At 36.4% G+C, this 22,230-nt stretch overlaps 1 protein-coding gene across 1 annotated transcript in view; it reads right to left on the bottom strand.

The window, feature by feature from the left end:
• LOC106170837 (uncharacterized) overlaps window positions 1-22,230 on the bottom strand; it is a 67,551-nt gene that overhangs the window by 32,803 nt on the left and 12,518 nt on the right. Inside the window, exons 6-33 of the mRNA XM_087007340.1 lie at window positions 21,650-21,744; window positions 21,192-21,389; window positions 20,405-20,478; window positions 19,691-19,837; window positions 19,263-19,344; window positions 15,524-15,624; window positions 14,883-15,178; window positions 14,420-14,590; window positions 13,868-14,030; window positions 13,587-13,682; window positions 13,243-13,407; window positions 12,668-12,817; window positions 12,201-12,360; window positions 11,419-11,577; window positions 10,118-10,295; window positions 9,597-9,775; window positions 8,873-9,336; window positions 8,343-8,623; window positions 7,752-7,924; window positions 7,479-7,583; window positions 6,178-6,483; window positions 5,626-5,742; window positions 4,946-5,407; window positions 4,279-4,608; window positions 3,498-3,818; window positions 1,572-3,155; window positions 1,201-1,257; window positions 260-619 (exon numbers count right to left, since the gene is read on the bottom strand). Of these exons, the coding sequence (XP_086863466.1) occupies window positions 260-619; window positions 1,201-1,257; window positions 1,572-3,155; window positions 3,498-3,818; window positions 4,279-4,608; window positions 4,946-5,407; window positions 5,626-5,742; window positions 6,178-6,483; window positions 7,479-7,583; window positions 7,752-7,924; window positions 8,343-8,623; window positions 8,873-9,336; window positions 9,597-9,775; window positions 10,118-10,295; window positions 11,419-11,577; window positions 12,201-12,360; window positions 12,668-12,817; window positions 13,243-13,407; window positions 13,587-13,682; window positions 13,868-14,030; window positions 14,420-14,590; window positions 14,883-15,178; window positions 15,524-15,624; window positions 19,263-19,344; window positions 19,691-19,837; window positions 20,405-20,478; window positions 21,192-21,389; window positions 21,650-21,744 (6,974 nt within the window). The remainder of the gene's footprint in view (window positions 1-259; window positions 620-1,200; window positions 1,258-1,571; window positions 3,156-3,497; window positions 3,819-4,278; window positions 4,609-4,945; window positions 5,408-5,625; window positions 5,743-6,177; window positions 6,484-7,478; window positions 7,584-7,751; window positions 7,925-8,342; window positions 8,624-8,872; window positions 9,337-9,596; window positions 9,776-10,117; window positions 10,296-11,418; window positions 11,578-12,200; window positions 12,361-12,667; window positions 12,818-13,242; window positions 13,408-13,586; window positions 13,683-13,867; window positions 14,031-14,419; window positions 14,591-14,882; window positions 15,179-15,523; window positions 15,625-19,262; window positions 19,345-19,690; window positions 19,838-20,404; window positions 20,479-21,191; window positions 21,390-21,649; window positions 21,745-22,230) is intronic.

Below are 22,230 nucleotides of genomic sequence, written 5' to 3'. Positions count from 1 at the left end.
CTATGTCTGCACATCATTGAATCAATTTAGTTTTGTTTTTATTTCAAATTAAATTAAAGAAAAAAGGCAGCCAAGAACTTTGATAATTTGACAGATTACTTTGCAATTACACACACAATTCTCTTTTGCACTATATAACTATTACTGTAACAAAAAATGCAGGCAAAAACCATCTATTGTACTGTAACAATATTTAAATTGCATTGAACATTTTAACTAATGAATGTGAAAAAAGAATTAAAGCCAAATTAGTTCTTACCTTTATCAAAAGTAATATCCACTCCTGTGATTGGATGGTATGGGGTCTTTTGAATCCTCCACAGTGAAAATGTAGAAACTGGTAGCGATGGCTCGCTTACTCCATAGTCATTTTGTGCTCTAACTCTAAACAAATAATCCTGATCAGGACGCAGATTTTTTATTACATAATTAGGTTCAGCAAGTGCCCCTATGACTTTCCTCCATATTTTGCTTGGTGGCTCACTGACCTCAATGATGTACCTTATCTCTGGAGTCCGTGGGCTGAACCCAGGTAAGGTGCTATGGGTCCATGTAATTCTAATGCTGCCATCTCCGAGATCCTCAAGACGAGGCTTGTCCAGGATCACCCGCGGAGCATCTGAAGTTATATTTGATGATCACAAACTTAAATCTGAGGTGCACCCATGACAACATTATTTCTATGTATTTTTATGAGTTTTTTTTTCTAATCTGAAATACATATATCGTATACACTATGTCATCTTCACAAATCATTTATAAGCAAAGGCATATAATGAGCATTAGTTCTTGGATAGCAAATATCATTGAAATTTCAAAAATTTCCATTTATCATGCATGCAGCAAGGAATAACAACAAAACTATTCACAGATTTGCAATCCATTAACCCGTGTGAGTTTGAGTCATAGGTTTCCAGTTTTAAAGTCACCCTCATGCTAGTAATTGGGACAGAGGCTGGTAAATTTCAATCATGATGGTAGAAATGAGAAATTAATAACTCAAAAATGGGTTTATATATTGTAATTTTCTTGATGTTTATGGATAGGCTATACTTTTGTGATAAAGGTAAATATTCCAAAATTTTCCTGAAAAAAAAAATTTTTTTTGCTATACTGTATAAAGAATTAATGCCCATTGTATGCCTTTAAATGCCACCATCCATGCCACAGTTTCCATTGTTGTCTATCACACCCACTTACCCATGTCTCCCATTGCTCTTCTTGTTGGCATACTGGTATCAAAATCATGCCCTGCACCTAAATAATGTATTTAAGCTTTTCAAATAAAAATAAAATACCAAATCAAGTAGACACATTTTGGGATATTTTTCAGAGTAAAATGTGCTTAATTTGCAATTCCAAAGAAATAAACAGGTAAAGCTAGATATAAATACATGTGTCAGAGAGTCCCAGTGCAAGAATCTGTAAAAGTCATTTTTCGCAGGCAAACAACATTTGCCAAATTATCAATACTTTTTTGATGATGCAAAATAGCATTTACATATCAACAGATTCAGTTGCAACATAAAATAGGGTTCACAAAAAGGACTGAACTAAAAGAAAAACAGTACCTTTCAAATCAGGGGTGGAGGGGCGTCTTTTAGGTAATTCAGGGACAGAGTATCGTCGTTGGTAGGGTAAGTCAGGCACAGAAGGTCGTCTATAGTACAACAAATCTTCAAATTCCAAACGATAAGTGTTGTCTTCAGGAAGCTCCCCCATTCTCCGCTGCAATGCTCCAGTTATGGAAGGACGTCTGCGATACAGAGGTTCTTCAATATCAGGAACTGCAGATGATGCCCTGTCAAATTTCAAGTCAGGAACAGATGTGCGTCTCCTACGATAAACATTTAAGTCGAGATCCTCCATTCTGACAGATGGTACTCTAGTTAGTCCTACGTCAGGCACAGAAAGGCGCCTGCTAGAAATATCCAGATCTGCCGCCACAACAGATGGTCTTCGAGAGCGACGTAAGTCAGGAACAGAGGGGCGTCTCTGATATATATCAGTGTCTACAGTGGGTAAGGTTGAAGATGGTAAAGATGGGATTCTATTTTTCAGTTCTTCAATGGACGGTAAGGAAGGCCTGTAAGGGGGTAAAGAGGGTGTCCGTGCTAGTCGTCCTCTTTGAGGAGAGACAGATCCACGTTCAGGTGACTCCATATCCCAGTCCAATGTTTTAGGTTTATATGGTACAAGATCTGACTTGTACTTATCAGCCAAACTTTTCCTTGACCTTGCTGGTTTTACTGCCGTGTGGGCAACAAGAGGTGGTGATTTATATTCCACTACTGCTGCTGGTATAGCAGGAATTTTAACAGCCTTCTGGCTATGTGGTACATACGGCTGATAAGTTGACCTTTCCTGTCTTCCAGGCAATATGACATCAATAGTGATGACAGGTGATTGTGCACGCATTTTTCTTTGCACTTGCCTTGGAACTGTCATTTCTCTTGGCTTGTATTGCATTGGAGGTGCTGGTAGTGACACCTCAGTGGCCAAGTCTAATCCTTTGTAAGGTGAAGATAGAGGCATGATCAGATCAAACTTGGCATGCCTGTACACAGATGGTGGTTTGTAAAGTTTCTGTTCCGGAGCCAGGTCCAGACCTCTGTATTGTGAGGTGTCTGGCAACACTGGTGTAAACATAGTGTCCAGTCCCAGGTCAGGGCCTCCATAGGGAACCAACTGACCACGTCCATCCAGACCAGGTCCCAAGGCCCCAGGGTGATGCAACTCTGGTAGAGTGAGTGGTCTGGCCAGATCAAAGGCAGCAGGCATTTTTCTGTCAAACTCTGACGGCCTCCTGTGATCTGGCAAAAGGCTCTTTGATGGCTCCAGCCTATCTTTGAAAAAATCTCGAGTGGCAATTGGATGAGATGGTTCACTGATACCATAATCATTCTCTGCACGTACTCGGAAATAGTAGTCTTTGTGTGGTTCATTCAAGTCAATGCTCAAGTAAGTGTCTTTAATTCTGGTCACCAGAGGTCGCCACTCATAGTGTGGTGGCTTGCTGACCTCCACTGTGTAATTGACAGATGAGAAATGGTCATATGCTGGCAGTCTGGTGGGGGACCAACCCAGCGAGATACGTTTGTTATCTATTTTATCCACAAACAGGTGGGGAGCAAGGGGGATAGGTTCAGGTGCAGCTGAAGAATGAAGAAAAGATGTACTAAATAATGTGACAAATTATTTGAAAATCAAAGTTTCTTCAAAAAGTGTAAATAAAAACTGGATTGTCCCTTAAAAATATGTGACAGGCTGACAAAAGATTTACATGGCAGCAGAGTTCTTTCAGTAATAAAATAACAACCAGTAAAGAATATAAGCCAAGAAAAAGCAGAAAAGGAAGTCTGTAAAATAATATTATTCTGTAAACTAATAGGGAAAAGAAACAAGTCAAAAATAGGTTATGAAAAGTAACTTCAAAGCAAAACATATCTACTCAATTTCCCAGAATGTATCTTGCTCACAATAAACCAGTGTAGTACCTTCAGCTGGCTTCATGAACAATTTAGCAGAAACTGGTTCTGATGGCTCGCCAGGGCCATACGGTCCGTCTGCACGCACTCTGTACATGCGGTCTTTGTTCGAACGCACATCTCTCAGTGTGTACTCCGTGCCCTGTACAGCACCTTTGATGGTCAGCCACTGATTATAAGGTGGCTCGGACATTTCAATGGTATAGGTCTGATGGGCATCAGCTGGGAAGGATGGGATCCACTTTAGGCGGATATAGTCTTTATCCAGGTCAGTGATAAGGGGGTGGTCCATAAGTAAGAGAGGTGGGGGGAGCACTTTGCGAGCAGGGACTAATGGAATGAAAAAAAATTATAAAAAACATAATTTTATTTCAATGGGAAAAAACAATTCGAGGTTGTAATTAAGGTAAATATAATTGTGAGTGGCCATCTTGCAACATTTTGGCATTATTATTTTTTTCCTTAAAATTGCCAGATGCATTTTTTATACAATAATGGCACCAGTACATATGAAATAACAGCCAATTCTGATCCATACAGTATGACTGTAAGAGTTAGTATCTGACTAACAGTGGCAAAATTACATTATAACAATAGTACGTACATATTGTGGCACCTCTGCCACACAAGCACTGGGTGGTTTTACAAGCTCTACCAGCTTCAACATTAGGTTGCATATCTTTCTTCTTATTTCTGATTATATGCATAATATATTCATTAATAATAATTTTGTATTGACAAAACAATATTAATAGTAATAAGAAAAAAAAATATTATCACAATAACTTACCTGGCTTCTTCAAATAAGCTGTGGACACAGGCAAAGTGGGCTCACTGATTCCATAGTCATTCACTGCCCTGACACGGAAGGCATAGTCTTTATCTGGCTTCAGTGTGAGCACAGTAAAGGTGGTATCCTTCAGCCCGTCAACCAGCTTTCGCCAGTCATACGACGGAGCTTCCTGGATTTCTACCACATATCTGATGGGTGTCTTTCGTGCTCTGTCTGGGAAACGAGCAGGAGACCAGGACAGTTCCAGTGATCTCTCAGTGAAGTTGGTGATGATAGGCTCGTGGTAGGGGAACTCTGGTGGTACATGTATCTCTTCTGCTCTCTTGTCTGGAAAAGCATAATGAGACATTCTTCAATTACTATAGTAATAAAATTTGCCAAATACTGATTTACTGTACCCTTATATGTTGCATTTAATGAAATTTCATTTGAATTCTTATTATATCATAACAATGATTTTGTTCAATTATTTGTAAAAATATGAAAAAATGAGTAAAAGATAAATGCAACAAACATTATTTCTTTAATCTTACATGCAAGTTCTAAATCATAAATCATTGCATGCTTCCATATCTTACTGTACATAACATTGTCAAAAGCAGCACACTTTGTGTCCTGTAAGGCAATTTTAATTCAGCTGACGTCAAAAGAAAGGCACCTTTACCTCTAGGTTTGTGCAGAGCTGTAAGCACTGGTAAAGAAGGTTCACTCAGGCCTTTTTCATCTTCCACTCTCACTCTCAGCATGTAGTCCCTTTCAGGGGTCAAGTCTTTAATGCTGTAACTCAGAGTGTCTGGCAGTCTGTCCACCAGGCGGCGCCACTCTGGTACATGTGGTTCTCGTCCTTCAATGATGTACTTGAACTTTCTGGGTGGTTCTACTGCATAAGAAGCAGCCTCAGGCAGCTTCGAGCTTAGTTTGTAGTCATGTGACTCCACAGAAGGTCTGGGCATGTACGAGCGCCCAGATGGCAGGGTGTATGCCACAGAAATAGGAGTGGAGGTGCGCGACTCGGGGAGACGGTACCTCTCTTCCAGGGCAGGGATGTGGGGAGGTGACCATGCCAGTTTGATGGAGCGGTCAGCATAATCTTCAATCCTCGGGCGCTCAATCACTGGAGTGCGGACTATGTCAAAGATAAGGCATTTCAGTTAACATCTAATGTTATCTCAATATTTTGGAGTTTTTAAAATGTAATTTTCCAAAAAAGAAATAAGATTTCAGGACTATGTTCATCGCATGGTATGAAAAAAAAAACAATTTATATTCTATAAAGCAATTTTATTCATTCAACAACAAAACAAATTAACTTGTATTAGCTCTGTGTTATCCTAGGCACCTTACCTCTAGGTGTATAGGGTGTTGCAGGCACATACAGATCTCCAGCATGAGGCACATATCCCAGTTCATCCATCCTGGGTAGACTGCCATCTCTGCCATACTGCAGTCCTGATGTCTCTGCTACAAGTATTTACCAACATACTAGATTTACATTCATGTATACAGCCCAACAATTCTGAAATGTTTAAAATTCACTTCTTTTCTGTTTGGCATTATCATTAATGAGATTTTTAACAATAATATAAGTGCAACCTTTGGGTGCTTTTTTTTCTTTATATTCCAGATATTTTTGTAATTCTTTTATTTTAAGTAATATTTGAATTCAATAGATCTTTAATCTTTTATTGATCTGTCTCACTATAACACTTACTGAAGATACCTACTTTTGCATAAAAAATTGCAAAATGAACAATAAAATTTGGAAAACCTTGACATAAATTAATCAAAAGAAAATGAATTATTGTAAACAAACACCTTATAAACTTATATCAAGCACTAACAGAAAGATTCTATATAACAATTAGAACTACGACTAAAAACTAAGACAGTTATTACCAGGCCTTTTCTGAAGAGCAGTTGTAGCCTGAGGTGAAGGTTTAGAGCGGCCATATTGATTCTCAGCTCGCACACGGAAAACATAATCCTTCTCAGGTTTCAGTCTGGTAACAGTGTACTTAGGAGTGGTCAAGCCACTAGTGACCTTTGTCCAAGAAGGTATGGGTGGTTCCCTGGACTCTATGGAGTAGGTGATGGGTGTGGGGATTGCATTTAGAGGAAGTGTGGTGGTAGGCCATGTGAGAGTAAGGGAATCCCCAGTGTACTTTGAGATAGTGGGTTTGTCTGAGACTGGCCTAGGTGGAACTGATGAAAATTAAAGAAAGAGGAGAAAATTGTGATAATACAGAAAAGAAACATAAAATAAAAAATTCAGAAATTTTATCTGTTAAGGTACTTGCAGGAGTTTCCTGGAAAGGTTGGAAAGATTAAGAGCACCTATTTCTCAAAGTCAAGCAAATTTTGCATTTTTATTCCTGGCACAATGCAAGAACATGTTAGTGCCAAACAAGGGATATCAATTTTACTAGACGTTGAGAAACCGGCAAACTGCTCTTAAAATCTTTCCTTACATTTATTGATAGGCTGAAATAAAACAGAAATAGTGAATAATAAGTAGACAAAATGTGCAAACAATCATGATAAAACGGTGATCCACACTGAGGTGTGGTGATTTTGTTACCTCCTTCACTGAAGAGCTCCTCATTAGCAGACGACATTTCAAGCATAACCTCCATTGTGCTATGTTCAGCTCTCATTATCTCAGCTTCCTCAACAGTACTTTCCTCAGCAGTGACTGTTGATGATGGTATAATCTCTTCAGTTATAATTGTGCTCTTCTTTTCTTCAGAGATTGATTCTTCCATCAATTCTTCAGTTTTTGAAGTTTCAATTATATCATCAAATTTTGTTTTCGTTGTCTCTTCCTTTTTGTTTATGACTTCTGTCATTTTAGACTCAATCTCAGTTTTGCTTGTTACTTCTTCTAAAATGGGTGTGGCTTCTTTTGTTGGTTCTGGAGTTTTCATGAATATTTCCTCTGGTGATGGAGATGAAGCCGTCTCTTTTGACAGAAATGTCATATAGAATTCACACATTAAAATCCACCAATGTGAGAGTACTAAATTACAGTAATCAGGAAGAATCTAATTACTTTTTTATCTATGTAGAAAGGCATACCTCTTGCATAAAGCCCAACAATTTTTTTTTATTAGTAGACCTAATAAAACATAATAAATTGCATTTCATAATCAACTGTATGACCACTTAAAGAATATAGATCAATCAATATCAAATCTCACCTCCTTTTTTCTCAACAACTGGTTCCACTGGCTGCTTAGAAAGAACTGACTTTTCTTCAGCCTTACCAAAGGTTTTAGATGGAGATTTTTCTTTTGGTTTAGCAGCTGTAAAGAAGTCAATAAATTTTAATTAATACAGGTGCATAATCAGTTTAAAGTATTCAATAAATGTTGACTTTGATTATTTCCACAAATCCACTCCTACAAAACATTTTAATGCAGATATTGCAAAATTACTAAATAAGTGTACACAATACTGTATTTCAATAATACCTTGCACGTCCAACATGGCAGCACTGCTGACTTTCCCTCCAGGGTTGGCTGCAGTACAGGTGTATTCTCCGGCATCAGCCTTGGTCACATCACTGATGGTCAAAGTGGTACTGCCTCTCACTTTCTCCATCTTGTACTTACGGCCTGGCTGGAGAGGCTGGCTATCCTTGAACCTTTAGATGAAATGGAAGAGATGATATCAGGTCTAACATGAACTGGAAATAGTCTAACTGACATAGGAATTATGTCAGTGAATGCTCTTAACATCACTTTTAAATATTAAGTTTTGCTGTTGGCAACTTGACAATTGGGAATGGTTTAATTAAAAAATAAATGGACTTTCAGACCAATTTTTTTCCAGTTCAGGATAAATCTATATAGAGATGTCCACTAAACTATTGATCTAAAAACAGTACTCATCGCTTTGAATAAAATATTTCATTAATTCAAAAGTGGAATTTTCCCGATTTATCTCGAATCAAAGAAGACTAAACATAATTTTGGTCTAAAAGCCAAGACCAACTTTTGGTCCTAAGTCCATTTGTGAAACCACACTCAGTTGTAATTGTGCCTAAAAAGTCACATCATTACCACTGTACATCAGGTTCAGGATCCCCCATAACCCTGCACTCAAACTTGGCCTTCTCTCCTTCCACAGCATCCACGTTGTACACCTTCTTGGAGAACTGTGGGGCATAGCCACTGAAGGTAGGCTCCTTGGGTTTGGCCACACTGACCCGGGCACTGTGAGACACTTCTCCAGCCGTGTTGACAGCTTTGCAGGTGTACTCCCCTTCATCTTCTGGGGTGACTTTGTAGATGTTTAGAATATGCATGTCACCAATTTTCTCCATTTTTATGTGTTTTGAATCCTTTAATAATAATAATAATCACATGTATTATATGAGAGTGATAAAAGTAACTAAAATACATTATGACATTGCATGTCCATCCTGCAAGAGTAGTTGGAACTATTATGTTAAAGATCTTTATCCACTTTTGAATAGTATAAGTGCACAAGACATATGCATTGTTTCTAATGGGATTCAAACAATTCTATAAATTATAAGTCTGACAGATTCATAAATATAATTGTGAGCAAAATAAAACTGCTGACCTACCTTCAGAGGTTTGTTATTATGGTACCATGTAACCTCTGGGGCTGGCGACCCCTTGATTTTACACTCCAGGTAGGTGTCACGTTTTGGGGTTACTTCAACATCCTTGAATTTTGCAGTAAACATAGGGGCCACTTTGGCGGCCTCTTTCTTCTTAAACATATCTGGTTTTACAGTCACAGTGGAGCTGCACTGGGCATGCCCCAGCTTATTGGTGATCTTGCACGTATATACACCAGAGTCATTCGGGGTGGCATTCTTGATACTGAGAACTGCTTGGTCACCTTCGGTCTTCATTTCAATATTTGCTGATGGTTTTAATGGCTTTCCATTGAGCTGCCACATGACGTCTGGCTCTGGGAACCCAGCAACTGTACATTTCAGTTCCACAGGGTTGCCCTCAGTGATGTTCATGTTGGAACGCATCTTGCTTGGGAAGGAAGGACGAGCATCTTTGCTCTTTTGGCCTGGTAACAAACATCTTGGATTTATACAGGTTTCAATTTTAATGTTTATAAAGAACAAATAAATAAGCACAAATTTACTTGCCAGAAAACTGAAAAAATATTAGGACAATTTATAGTCACTGGGCTAATACAAACATTCATATAAACAAGAAATATTATTGGAATATGATCAAAAGGAGGTAAAACTGTCAGTACAATTAATACATAAAAAGTAGTATTTAATCAAAATTATTATACAGAAATAGAAAAATATGGCTGACCTTTGACCTCCAGCTTAATTTTGACCTCTGCCTCTCCCACATAATTCTTAGCTCTGCAGTAGTACAGACCAGCATCAGAGAGTTTCAAGTCCTTCACTATCAGAGCCATGAACTCATCATCAGCAAATACAAAGGTGTATTTGGTTCCATCAGCTGCTATCTGCTGGGCACCTTTGAACCTGAAAAAAAAATACAAATTTAATTCAGCTTATAATACCTACTTCTCAGCCAATGTCACTTGACTAGCAGACCTCTTGCTCTTCATCTTATAATCTGCACATCATAGCAATAAATCATTATAGTAACTTTTCTTGTAAAAAAATTCAAAACTTAGTTCTGCTCTTTTTGTTTTAATATTTTTATTTTCATTTATTTATTCAATGTTATTACTTTTATTTTCAAGTAACACTATTTGTCTTGTCAGTGTGATTTTAACCTTGAATAGTACATTCATTTTGAAAAAAAAAAAAACACATTCAAATAGGAAAAAATATCAGCTTCATCACACTTCCCCCTCTTACCAAGTAATCTCAGGCTCAGGGTTTCCTGTGACCTGGATCTCAAACTTCACCTGGTCACCTTCATTTGCCTTGGTGTCAAATGGTGCCTTTTTAAATTTGGGTTTCATCCTCTCATCCTCTGGAGGCAATCCAGGGGCTGTAAAATATTCACTTTCATTCGAGGCAGCAGTGAAGTATTCTGGAAAAGAGCATGCCACGTGCAAGTCATGCATAGAAACAAAGCAGGAAAATGCTTTTAGTCAAGAAAATTTGATGAATACCAAGCACCACTTTAAATAACCACAGGGCATTATTTTCATGTACAGAATGGCATATGCACATAATTCTATATTTTTCACTCAGAAGGCATGAACAGTCAAAGCACACTAAAAACGTATCATCATTTTTTGACCACAGAATTATCATTTTGCCAAAAGTCTTTTTGACATGCCTACTAACAGTAGATCTACATGTATTCTTAATAAGCTGTGCAAATTAACTGCTTCTATTTAAACTAGAATTACATGTACTGTGGCCTCTTTTGCTGTTATTATTTCCCACTGCAATCCCTTTATACATTTATGTCAGTCATGAAATCAAGTACCAAATTATCAGTAAAGCAAATATAATCTTCACTGAAGTTCTGATAATTCTTTATCACTTCAAACAAACTCCTTCAAGTTAAAATGAAATAGGAGCCTGGCATGCAGCTCAATGTTCAAGTTATATATCTGTTAATTTCCACTTGATGCAACATAACAAGCTGTCCCAAGATTTAAACATTTCACCAGAACAGTTACACAAAATGGCCAAAAAGATGTCAGACATCATACTAGAAGAGGATGACAGATAAGTGAAAAAACTGGGAATTTGATTTGTTAAAACTTGAGCAAGTCCAGCTGAGCAGGTTGAGCTTTTTTAGTTAAAAGAGGCAGAGTAGTAAATTTTTGAACATTCACGAGGTCCATTTAAAGAGTTTTTATGCAACAAGTATTTTAAACTTCTGAAGGAAATCATTATGCTGTAAGTGTTAAAAGTGTCATCAAGCACATCCATGACCAAACAATACATTCAAATTGTTTTCATTCATCCAACATTATTTAAATCATCATCAAATCATCAGTTCTAAATACTGAACAATACAATGGCAATCTACTGATGACATCCCAAAATATAAATTTTTAATGACCAATTGCCATACTATCAAAAGTAACTCCATACAATCTGATAAATTTCAATGGAAAATACTTTTCCACTTTTACAAAATGTGTAGAAATTTTCACTTTTTATCACAAAATGTCTGTTTGATCAAGTTTCCTCACCCTCAGCACTTGTTGCAGCCTTATCTTTGGGTGCTGCATCAGTAACATCTGTTCCCTTTTTCTTTTTCTCTGGCTTCTTCTTGGGGACTGAAGGGACCTTGGGTTTCTTTGTCTTCAGCTGCTCCAGGGTCTCATCTGGGATGTCAGTTTCTTTTACTCCTGTAAAAATTACAATCCACTTAAGATGAATATTTATGTCTATCATTTTTCTATACGCCAAAGAGCATTTTTTTAGAAGAAATATATTATTTTTCTTCTTCGCAGTTCTAAAAACAACATAGGTAAGTATACAATTTTCATTTGTTATCAGCAACTAGCCTAAGTCCTTGTAAGTCCAGAGTTTCTGACTACTTGCAATTACACACGTTGTACACATTGTCTAACACAGACACCCACTGTCTACCTGTATAGGTGGTACTTTATTGTTGTTAAGAGGTTTAACAACAGAATGCACATTCAGAGTATTGTCATGTTAGCATTTTTACAAGCCATATATATCATAGTCGCAATCATCATCTATATATATATATTTATAGACAGGAAGTAGTTTTTTTTTATAAAATTCATGAATACATTATGCCAAGCTGATGTCTAATTCAGAGGCGGATTGAGGCCGTCTTCTGGGTCTTCTGGAAGACGGTCAGATTTTCAAGTTTACATTGACAGATATCTAATTTTTTCTCTCGGAAGACGGTCAAAAATACAGGACGGATCAACAAAGATAATTTAGAAGACTGTCAGTAAATAGCTCTGGATCCGCCCCTGTAATTGTCTTCACCAACCTAATTTTGTGAGCAGTTCCCTAAGGTCTTTGAGCCAAGCCTGTTTTTTGTGGACATTCTTTGGCTGCAAGGTGACTTTCTCCACACTGGGCTCAGCATACCACAGTTCAAATCGCCTGTCATCTCCTGGAGCGTCCTCATTCAGCTGAAGATCTGGGAGCTGCAAGTAGACAATTGACTTTGCTTTTACCTCTCTCTCTCTCTCTCTCTCTCTCTCTCTCTCTCTCTCTCTCTCTCTCTCTCTCTCACACACACACACACACACACACACTTATGACAGGCACATAAATCTATTTTCAGTCTTTGACCTTTGTACCACAATTCCATTGTCTGATGTTTTAAATACCAAGTATTCAAAGAAGTAAGTTAAGTAATAAAAAGAAAAGAGCATGCCTAGAGAGGTCAAACAATTCCAATCAATTTTAAGTTACATAAAGAAGACAAAGTAAAAAGTTACCACCACTTACATTGATGATTCCCTTGTAGATGTAAGTGGGGAGCTCTCCCTCTACAGCTGGCTTTTTCTTCTTGGTAATCAGCAGTTTGTCAGGGAAAAGGAAGATGTGTCTGTCCTTACCATGACCCTCTGGCTCTGCATCCCACATCTGGAAGTCATCCTGAAAGAATAACAAGTTATTTTTACTGTTTTTTTCTCCCCATTCTCATCTTCAATTCAACATCATACTAATGTTTTTTCTCCCCATTCTTATCTTCAATTCAGCATCGTACTAATGTTTTGTAATTTTTGGAATTAATAGTCAATAAAACATTTTTACTGATTATATGTAATTTATGTTATTTTATTGGATACCATCTTTGAAATCTGAAAAACAACTAATAAAAATATTTTAAAAATCCAAAAGCAACCATGTAGTGTTGTAAAAATCATAATTTCAAAAGGTACAGATGCTCAAGAAAAAAAAAAAAACAAGTAAGGACAAGCTACATTTCTAGCTATAATGTAACAATCATTAACACTAGTGTATAAAAAGCTCTGCATAATATTTCAATGCCAAAGAAATTAACAAAACACATAACCTACATGTCTGACCATGTTTCCTAGATCAGCCAAATCTCCAGGGTAGCCCTCTATCTGATCTCTGTGATATTTGTCATCTGCCTGTTTCAATATGGCACCCAGCATATCATGTGCTTCTTCTAGCTTGGAGCAGTCTGCTCCTGCACGTGCAGTGTAGCGTATAAAGTCCTTATGGGAATAGATCAAAACGTTCATATTAAACCATGTGAATGAAAATATTAAAATCATGTTCCTAATTTTGGAGATGCTGTGTCTGTTTATAGAATTCATGTTTGAAATAGGTCTTTCAAAATTTCAGGTTGCAATTTGGGGTTGCATTGTTGGATGGCTGTATTGTGTAAGCTCACCTTAACAACAGACTGATACTGCTGAAGGCGCTGTTTGGGTTTCTTAAGTAGTTCTGGGAGGGTCTGTTCCTCACCAGCCTTCTTCTCTTTCATTTTCTGAAAAAAAAACAACACTTTCATATTTGCATATTACTGTGAGAGTACAGCTTAGCAAATGCAAGAAAAGGATACATAAGTACCATTTAAAATATTGTATTAAATGAAATAATTATCTCACATAGTTATATCCAACTGCTGAACACTGTCAGAGCAAGTAATTAATTTCATGAAATGTAGCTTACTTTGGTAAATTTTCTGGCTGGTTCAGTATTGAGGACTTTCAGAGCAGCTTTTCTGTTCTTCAGGTATGGGATGTACTCCTCCAGTTTAGCTTTCTGACTGAGGAACAAGGCTGCCAGGGCCTCTGGCTCACTGGTACAGGCCATAATCTGGGGCAGGAAAGTGCTGTAATATTGAAAAAAGAGGAAATATCAACCAAGGAAATTCTAAAATTACTGTTAGTCAAGCACTAAATAAAAACTCACAGTTTTATTTTACAGAAACTGTTACGGAAGTTGTTTAGGTACCTTACAGTCATTTTTAAGAAGACAAGTTTTGCAGGATACCATAAGATTGATCAGTCTTGTCAATAAGGTAATTAAGACTATTGATTTGCATAAAAGCCAACAACAATTAAATTGTACTAAATTTTTCCATGAAATGCCAAACCAGATTACAAGAATTTTGTCAGAAAATTTGTGACTGTTTATTTTTTTTATTCTGACTTCAAAATATGGTCAAATGTACCAACGCTTAATAACCCTTTGAATGATAAAAAGAGATGTTCAACTTACTCCTGGTGGAACTGCATTATGTCTTCCAAGTTGGCAAAGATGAGGTCTTTCTTGCCTTTAATGGGCTCTGGTACATCTGCTCCCTCTAGTGGAGGGATACAAGTATCGACCACGTTGTGCAAGTTGTTCAGGTAGTCATGTTCAGATTCCAGCAGTTCCTTCAGAGCATACCTGAAATAAATAGGAAAGTGATGTGTAACACTGTGACAAATCAAATGAGAAAACTTCTTCTTATAGTAGTAACATGGAGCTTCAAAATATCATAAAAGGCTTTAATTGATGTTTGTATTAGATATGACAAGCAGCCAAACACACTCTCATCAAAACAAGAAAACAACCTAATTATGTAGGGCATTAAGTCCATCTTTATTGTTTGTGCCAAACTAAAATTATTCAAAGAAAGTGACATAAACAAAAACTGAGCAAAAAATAAAACCAAAAAAGATCTATCAAAATAAAACACCTCCTCTTCACATTAGCCTCCTGGCCCTTGTTGGTGATCTGTATGATGTCTTCCCTGAACACCTCTCTTGTGTTCCTCCTGTCTACCAGCCCAGCCCCGTCTCTCTTCTCCAGGCGACTGGCCGGTACCCAGCCTTGCTTGGCGGGGTGTAACTTGGTGGGTTTGGTCCTGACAAGCCACCATTCTGGGTTCTTTTTGTCCAGGACTTCCACAAACTGACCCTCGGTCAGCTGGACCTTGTCCCTCTGCTTTTTGGGCGGGATGTAGTCAGCCACTGCTACATAGATGGGGTATTTCTGAAAAGAAATGGATGGAATTACATTAAAACACACAGAAAGGTCATTGTGATAATAATAATAATCTATGTGAGTTTTATTTGCATGTTTCTTCAACCAGTTTAATTCTTATTTCATTTTGTCACACTCTTGGCAGAAACCTGCACCAATAATCAACATAAATTAAATATCCTTTATTTATGTGAAAGTATTATTTAAAATTATATATTTATAGAAAGTAAACAAAAAAAAACACTATCTTTGGACAACATCTTAATTATAAAAAAAACATTTTATTCAAAAAGCATTTAATTTTTAATGTTGGTGGCCATGGGATTAAGAAGATTCACCAGATGTACTTCTCACCTCTCCTTCAGCTACTTTTTCATCATCAGAGGAAGTTTCCACCAGTTCTGGGGTGGCTTGTTTGCCTTTGGCTCGGTCCCTATCCTTTACCTCAGAGATTTCTGGAGAAAAATTCATACAAAGTTACCAGTATTTTGTTTACTCAACAATTCAGGTCACCTGCCTATATTAGTTTTTTTAAAGAATTTATCCTAACAAGAGCCTGGCATGTAACATCTGGCAACACATGACATCCAAGTTAAACAGAAAATTCACATGAAATAAAAAATAAATTTATTTGAAGAAAAATTAGTGCTCTATTCCCAGTGGAAATGAAAAAACAATGAGATGGGAGAAATTCTACCTAACTTTCCTTATCTTTGAATTTTATCCATTCCCCTAACTGCCCTCTGACTGACCATGAGGGTATCTTCTTAACCATTGACATTTCTCTGGTTATCTTTCTCTACTTACTTTACCCGCATCTTAGTTTACAAGAACCATTCTCTTTAATAAATTCAATTATGTGAATCAAAACATGAGTAGTTCCTGATGTAGAACACATACAATGACTTCATTCTCTTCGGGTTTTATTTTATTTTTTACCAAACTTTTGTTACTGATCATTAACAGTAAACATTTTGTTTAATTCTAGTGTATTTTTTTCTGTCAGGTTATAAAAATTGGCATCTTCTTTTAGCTTTACCCCCCCCCCCCAAGAAAAATCCTAGCTGACAGCCCCACCCCCCAAACTATTAGGGCAGCTGTCACATATTATTGTCCAGAACATATACCCCCATCATGACAGCACTCTCAGAAATCAGAACAAATTTTACTCAACCTGACTAAGAATGCAATTACTGTGCTAATATCGCCTGGGCTAAGCAAGGTGAACCCAGTTCTAGGTGCCTTGAAAAAGCTTCCACATACAATTTCAAGGACAAGGTGAATCATTCTATCTCTGACAGATGTTTTTTTCTTATCTACTCAACATTTTGTACTGAGAAACTGTTATTATATTTTTTTATTCTTATCATCCATACATAATTCATTTCAAATACTTTTGTATCTATTATATTTTATTATACGGCAAATGACATTTCCTATTTGTGCCTTTGATTTATGTGTTACATGTAAGTCTGATTATGTTTTTTTTTAAAGATAACTTGTTTAAAAACCACCATTTCATTTAATCAAAAAGCCAATCTGATTACCAAAGCACCAATTTACTACAAATATGCAATACATATCACAGAAATAATATTATTCTAGAGTCTGTACAGGAGGGTACATTGCCCTTTGAGACACCTCTAGCTCAGTGGGATTACACTGCCAAGCAACAAAATGGCTCAGTTAATGCTGTTCAAAAGGAGCATCACTCAGCCTACGCCACTCCACCAAAATATCACAGCACCCATATTAGGGCAGACTGCAGTCTAAAGTATTCAACATCCTGTGTCTAGCTAATACTTTTAACATTAAATCATTTGGTTGAGGAGTTAGTTAATCATCTGGTAAGAACCAGTTTATGCCTGTTGGTGCATTCTAGGAAGTGAGTGATGAGGAAAATTCAATAGCAATTCCATGCTTCATAAGAATTTACTTGAAATATTATCTTATTTATCAGTTTGAAATTGTAAATAACATTTACCAATTCCTTAATAGATTTATCTTTTTCTACAAAACTAAACCATCCACATTATTTAGTTTCCATAACATGAGCAATGGGCACTATATATATATATATATATAGGCATTTAATAAGAGTGTGACTTTTTTATCACCATATTCATTTAGCTTCAAATGCACTGAAAATGCATAAATTTTTAGAAAACACCTTTCTTACAAGTTTCTTCATCCCAGACACTATAGCTAGTTATGTAAGATCTGTGTCTTTCTCTAATTAACACTTCCTTGTAAATAAACTTAAAACATTTTGCAAGATTTCAACATCTGCATTTCACCATCCACATGTTTTATCCATTTGATGAAGTGGATTAAAACAGTTGGCTGAAAATCTGTTTTTTATAACATCAAAGATTCCAGGTATACTTTGATTATTTTTGCTTAAAACGCTTGTTGAAAAATTTTGTTTTGTTCATTAACGTTAGTAGTAAATATTATCAAAATGACTTATAAGTCATTCATTATTATTTCTTATTTTTACTTAAAGACCTAAAAATTTACGGTAAATATTTCCATCTTTGCTAAGTATATACTCAAAATCTAAATAAATGAATAACAAACAAATCTCATTACTAATGAAAAATTTAAATAAGGTCTATTTCTTATTAAAATTATTACCTTGAGAGCAGCACTGGTTCTATAAAACAGTTTTTTTTTGGTTTTTATAACCTGTTTATGTTTTGTTATTTTTTAGCATAACATGGCTAACACTGCAACTACTTAATGGACACCATTTGATGAATCAGGTACACAGAATAAATAACAAGTTCCAAATGATTTTGGCAATATGTCTACATGGGCACACCTTTCACCAGTCATAAATCTGACTGAACCACTCAAGTTTTCTTAGGTAGGCCCAGGTAAACTAATGTAACTCAGAGGCGTTGAATAAACAACTTGGAATGCAAACAATGCAAAGAGGGGGTAAAATAGGCACATACATCACTCCTACTTTAGAACCTCTAGACTCTGGGTCTTCTAACCTCCTTACTTATGTTTACCTGAATTTCTAGGGAACCTCTCAGTTATGTATACAGATCTGACATCACAGAGATTCAAGGAGTTATATCCGTGCATGTGGGTTACATGAACAAACATCTTTCATCCCTTGCACAACATTATCTATCCATCATACCAGTATATTTCTGTTGTGTTGTTTCTAAAACCATGCTCTGGGTACTAGTGGCAATGCTCTATAAAGAATATATCTTTGGCAAACTTCCAGCCTTTTGTTCTTGCCAAATGTAATCAGCAAACAAACACTTTATATACCTTGCAGATTTTGAAGAAACAGACAAAAAAGTTTCTATTACCCATATCTTGTTTGTCTATTCCTGCAAAAAAAAATCTAAATGAAACTATAAATTGATAAACCTGAGCATATTTGCAGTTGTTGCAAAGATTCTCAGAAAATTTACTGCAGAGCAAATGCAAATCTGTAATATCAAAATCATTAAGCAACATCAGTCATGGTCAAGAGATACGTTTACACTATCTCTTCTAGTTTGTTTACATACATTACCCAAAGACCACACATCATAACACCAGCCATCATCATTGCCATAGTACACACAGAGATAAAACTCTCTCTTAAAGGTCATCAGCTTGTATTTTCTCTCAAGATAAATGGTGTATATGGCTACCCCCATGCATAAGGTGGCTAGCAAAAGGCTACCAACACAAAGATATACTTGGATTTTATATCATGTATAGATGCACTTAAATGCAGAAAGGTCCTTAAGTGTAATATTGTTTATGCTATTCTATCATAAAAAGATAATACCTGAATCTTCTTTGCTGAATTCTTTAAAAAATTAATGATTCACTTCAATTATTTTGACATTAAAATATCAGGAGGACTTTATGTCAGGGCTACTACTTAAAGCAGATGTTGTAAGATTTTCATGGCCACAATTGTAGGAAACAATGATTTTTTCAATTTTACAAAATCAAGTAAATAATATTGAAACATCCAGCATGACTAAGTCCCGTTTTCCATGCCAGAAGCCAATTAATAGGCCATAGTCAATTTTCATATCCCAAGTTTGCATACATATCAATTTAAGTCCCCTACCTTCTAGAGCATCTTTCCATGCCTGTTTGTCATCTGGGACACCATCCTTCTTCTTCAAGAACTCTGAGGGTATGTAGGTCACCTAGAAGATGAGAGAAAAACCACATTTGGTTTGTTTTAACACCTGAACCTATTTTACTCAAGCGTTCTTTAAATCAAAAAAGGGTACCCTTATTCATTTTACCTTGAAAAATACATCTTACATGATTATCAAAACAGAAATTGTAACTACTAAAACAAATTTAAAACATCACTCAGGTGAACCAAGAAAACTATTTGTGAAGACAGCTAGACCTCTTCCAAGAAAAAAGGTAATAAAAAGTCAACATCATCATAGCCATAGTACATCTATTGATAGACATATTGCAGGTTCAGAAATAGGCAAAATTTTATGTATATCTTTCCCTCCACTTTTACTTGAAGCTCACCTGTTCTTTGGCTTTCTTCTTCCTGACCAGCCATGAATCTGGATTTAAGGCATCCAAGACCTGGACTATCTCTCCCTCCCTGAAGGCAATCTTTTTGGCCTGGTCGGTGTAGTTCTTAATCAAGGCGTATTCCTTGAACTGGACAGCCTGGGTATTGATACCAAAATAAAAAGATAATTAGATTGTCACTTTGGAAAAAAAACATTATAAACAACCATACAATCAAAATAAATTACCCAGGCAGTGAATCAAATAATTCAGTTGGAAATGTAACCAAGTGAATATTTCAAAGCAAGTGGTATAAATATGTCATTTTTTTCTGAGTTACAGCATAGCTGCACCTGCTGACAGCAGGAAGATACACTTGGTGATCCCACATCTAACACCCCATTTCCATAGATTTTTAGATCGATCTATCCCTGTGGGGAGTCTCACTAGATTACTGTCAGCTTGGCCGGCTTAGGCGTCTGTCCCGCTTACTAAAAGCTGTAAGGGGGTAATTAACTATGGTGCCCGCTCGGCTGACTGCAATTTAGCCTGAACCCCCAGGGAGTTAGGTCGATCTAAATCTTAATCTTTAGATCGATCTAAATCTCTGGGAAAGCACCCTAAGGGTTACAACATGAATACACAGAATATCAGATAAAGGTGATCATGAAAAAACTTAAATGACATGTGGCATAAAAAATTATTTGCACTAGTACTGTTCCTTACATCTGCAGCTTTCTTCTTCTTTCTCAAAGCTTCTTGTTCATCAAGGTCAGCACTGCTTTCATGTTCAGACACCGCTGGAGTTAAAGTTATTAGAGAAATACTAAATGTCACATCAAATTCATAAGATCTAACATAATCAACACAACTAAAAATTTTAAATTGACCAAATCAAACCAACCAATTTTATTTTCCCCACGGTTGTTCAATAATGAAATGGAAACTTTATGACACAAGAGGAATACTTCAAAAGATAGAATGAAAGGAAATATAGAGCAATGCCAAAGAACATTTTTAAATGCTGCTAAATAGAAAGATCAAAGGCATTTAATGAAATTGTTATGTCATAAATTCCCTTATTTCAAAACATAATCAACTCAGAACAGCAGCACTTTTCTTTCCCTTTCTTTCCTAAAAAATCTGATGTAAAGAGAAAGAATTCTACTACCCACAAAGCCTTTGCCCACCAGTGGTTATTCTATCTTGTGCTTATCCAAGTCTGACTTACAATCACATGAAAAAAAAATCTGATAGCCAAATAAGTGATTTCTTACCAAAGGAGAATCATATTTTCAAAAACTTAACCCTCAAATACAGTAACTACTGGTCTCTAAAAGACAGACAATTTTACATTTTAGTAGACCAACACCATTTTATCCATGGTAAAAATAGACTGAATTTTTTGTTGCATCTTTTGTTAAACTAGTCTTTGAGGGAAGATTGGATGGTGGTCTGGTTCAAGGGCCTTATGGTTATTTGAGAAACATTTCTACCAAAATCATAGACTTACTTTCCACTGTGAGAGCAAAATTGCAGTAGACTGCTCCTGCAGAGTTATTAGCAGTACAGGTATACTCTCCTCCATCTTCAATGGAGGCTTTTGGGAGCTCCAGAAAATGGAGGCCCTCTGCCTTGTAGATCTTACGGTGGGAGTCAGATTTGAGAAGTTTTCCATCTTTGAACCAGGTGACTGTTGGCTCTGGTTTACCTGCATTTGACATAAATTATTTTAATATATGTATAATCATATATCCAATATTTTCATGGTTATCCACTTATCAAAATAGGTCTAGTAAAAGCAAAAATAATAAATAAGTAGTTTAATGACTTACCCATTTGGCATTTATCTTGCTGTGATATATAAGTGCTTTGCAAAATATTTTAAGAAAAAACTTTGATCTGTTACAAATCCATTTCAACAATTTATCCAATGAATTTCCATTTACTGATTTGTGATTCTTTCCTTACCTTGTACCAGACAAGAAAATCTGACTTTCTCAGCTTCAATTATCTTCTGTGAGAGTGGCTGCTTGATAAATTCTGGGGCAACTTCCAGTATCTCCCTGTAATAATACCACACGATTTAGGACTCAAAGGCTCATATTTTGAAAGCAAACTAAGTACATCTGGTTGTTTATTCTATGATAGTGGCTTTGTTTCTTCTGTCTTTTTCACTCCTTCTATGGGGGATTTCCTATTATGTACCTCAAGGTGGAGAGGCAAGGCCACCCTAAAGATTCGATCGCTTTATTAACTCACAATATATACGTGGTAAACTTTCCTTATTACTAGTACATGTACCTTGGACATAATAACGACATAATAATTTGTTATTATGTCCAAGCTAGTACTTACTGGTACACCAGAAGGCGGAAGTGAACAAAGTCACGCGGTGGTCACGTGACACAAAGTTAATCACCGCGGGCAATTTTACTTAACCGAAAGACGTATATTGAATATACATCCTTGCTTAACCACAGTTATAGACGAAATATCTATGAAGAGGTAAAAATGGGTGTCTAAGTAACCTTAATTAAAACAATATCTAA

This window comes from Lingula anatina, chromosome 2, assembly GCF_051362555.1.
Source record: "Lingula anatina isolate TDL-2025a chromosome 2, LinAna3.0, whole genome shotgun sequence".
In the NCBI taxonomy this organism is placed as follows: Eukaryota; Metazoa; Brachiopoda; class Lingulata; order Lingulida; family Lingulidae; genus Lingula; species Lingula anatina.
This window is presented reverse-complemented; position numbering and strand designations above follow the sequence as displayed.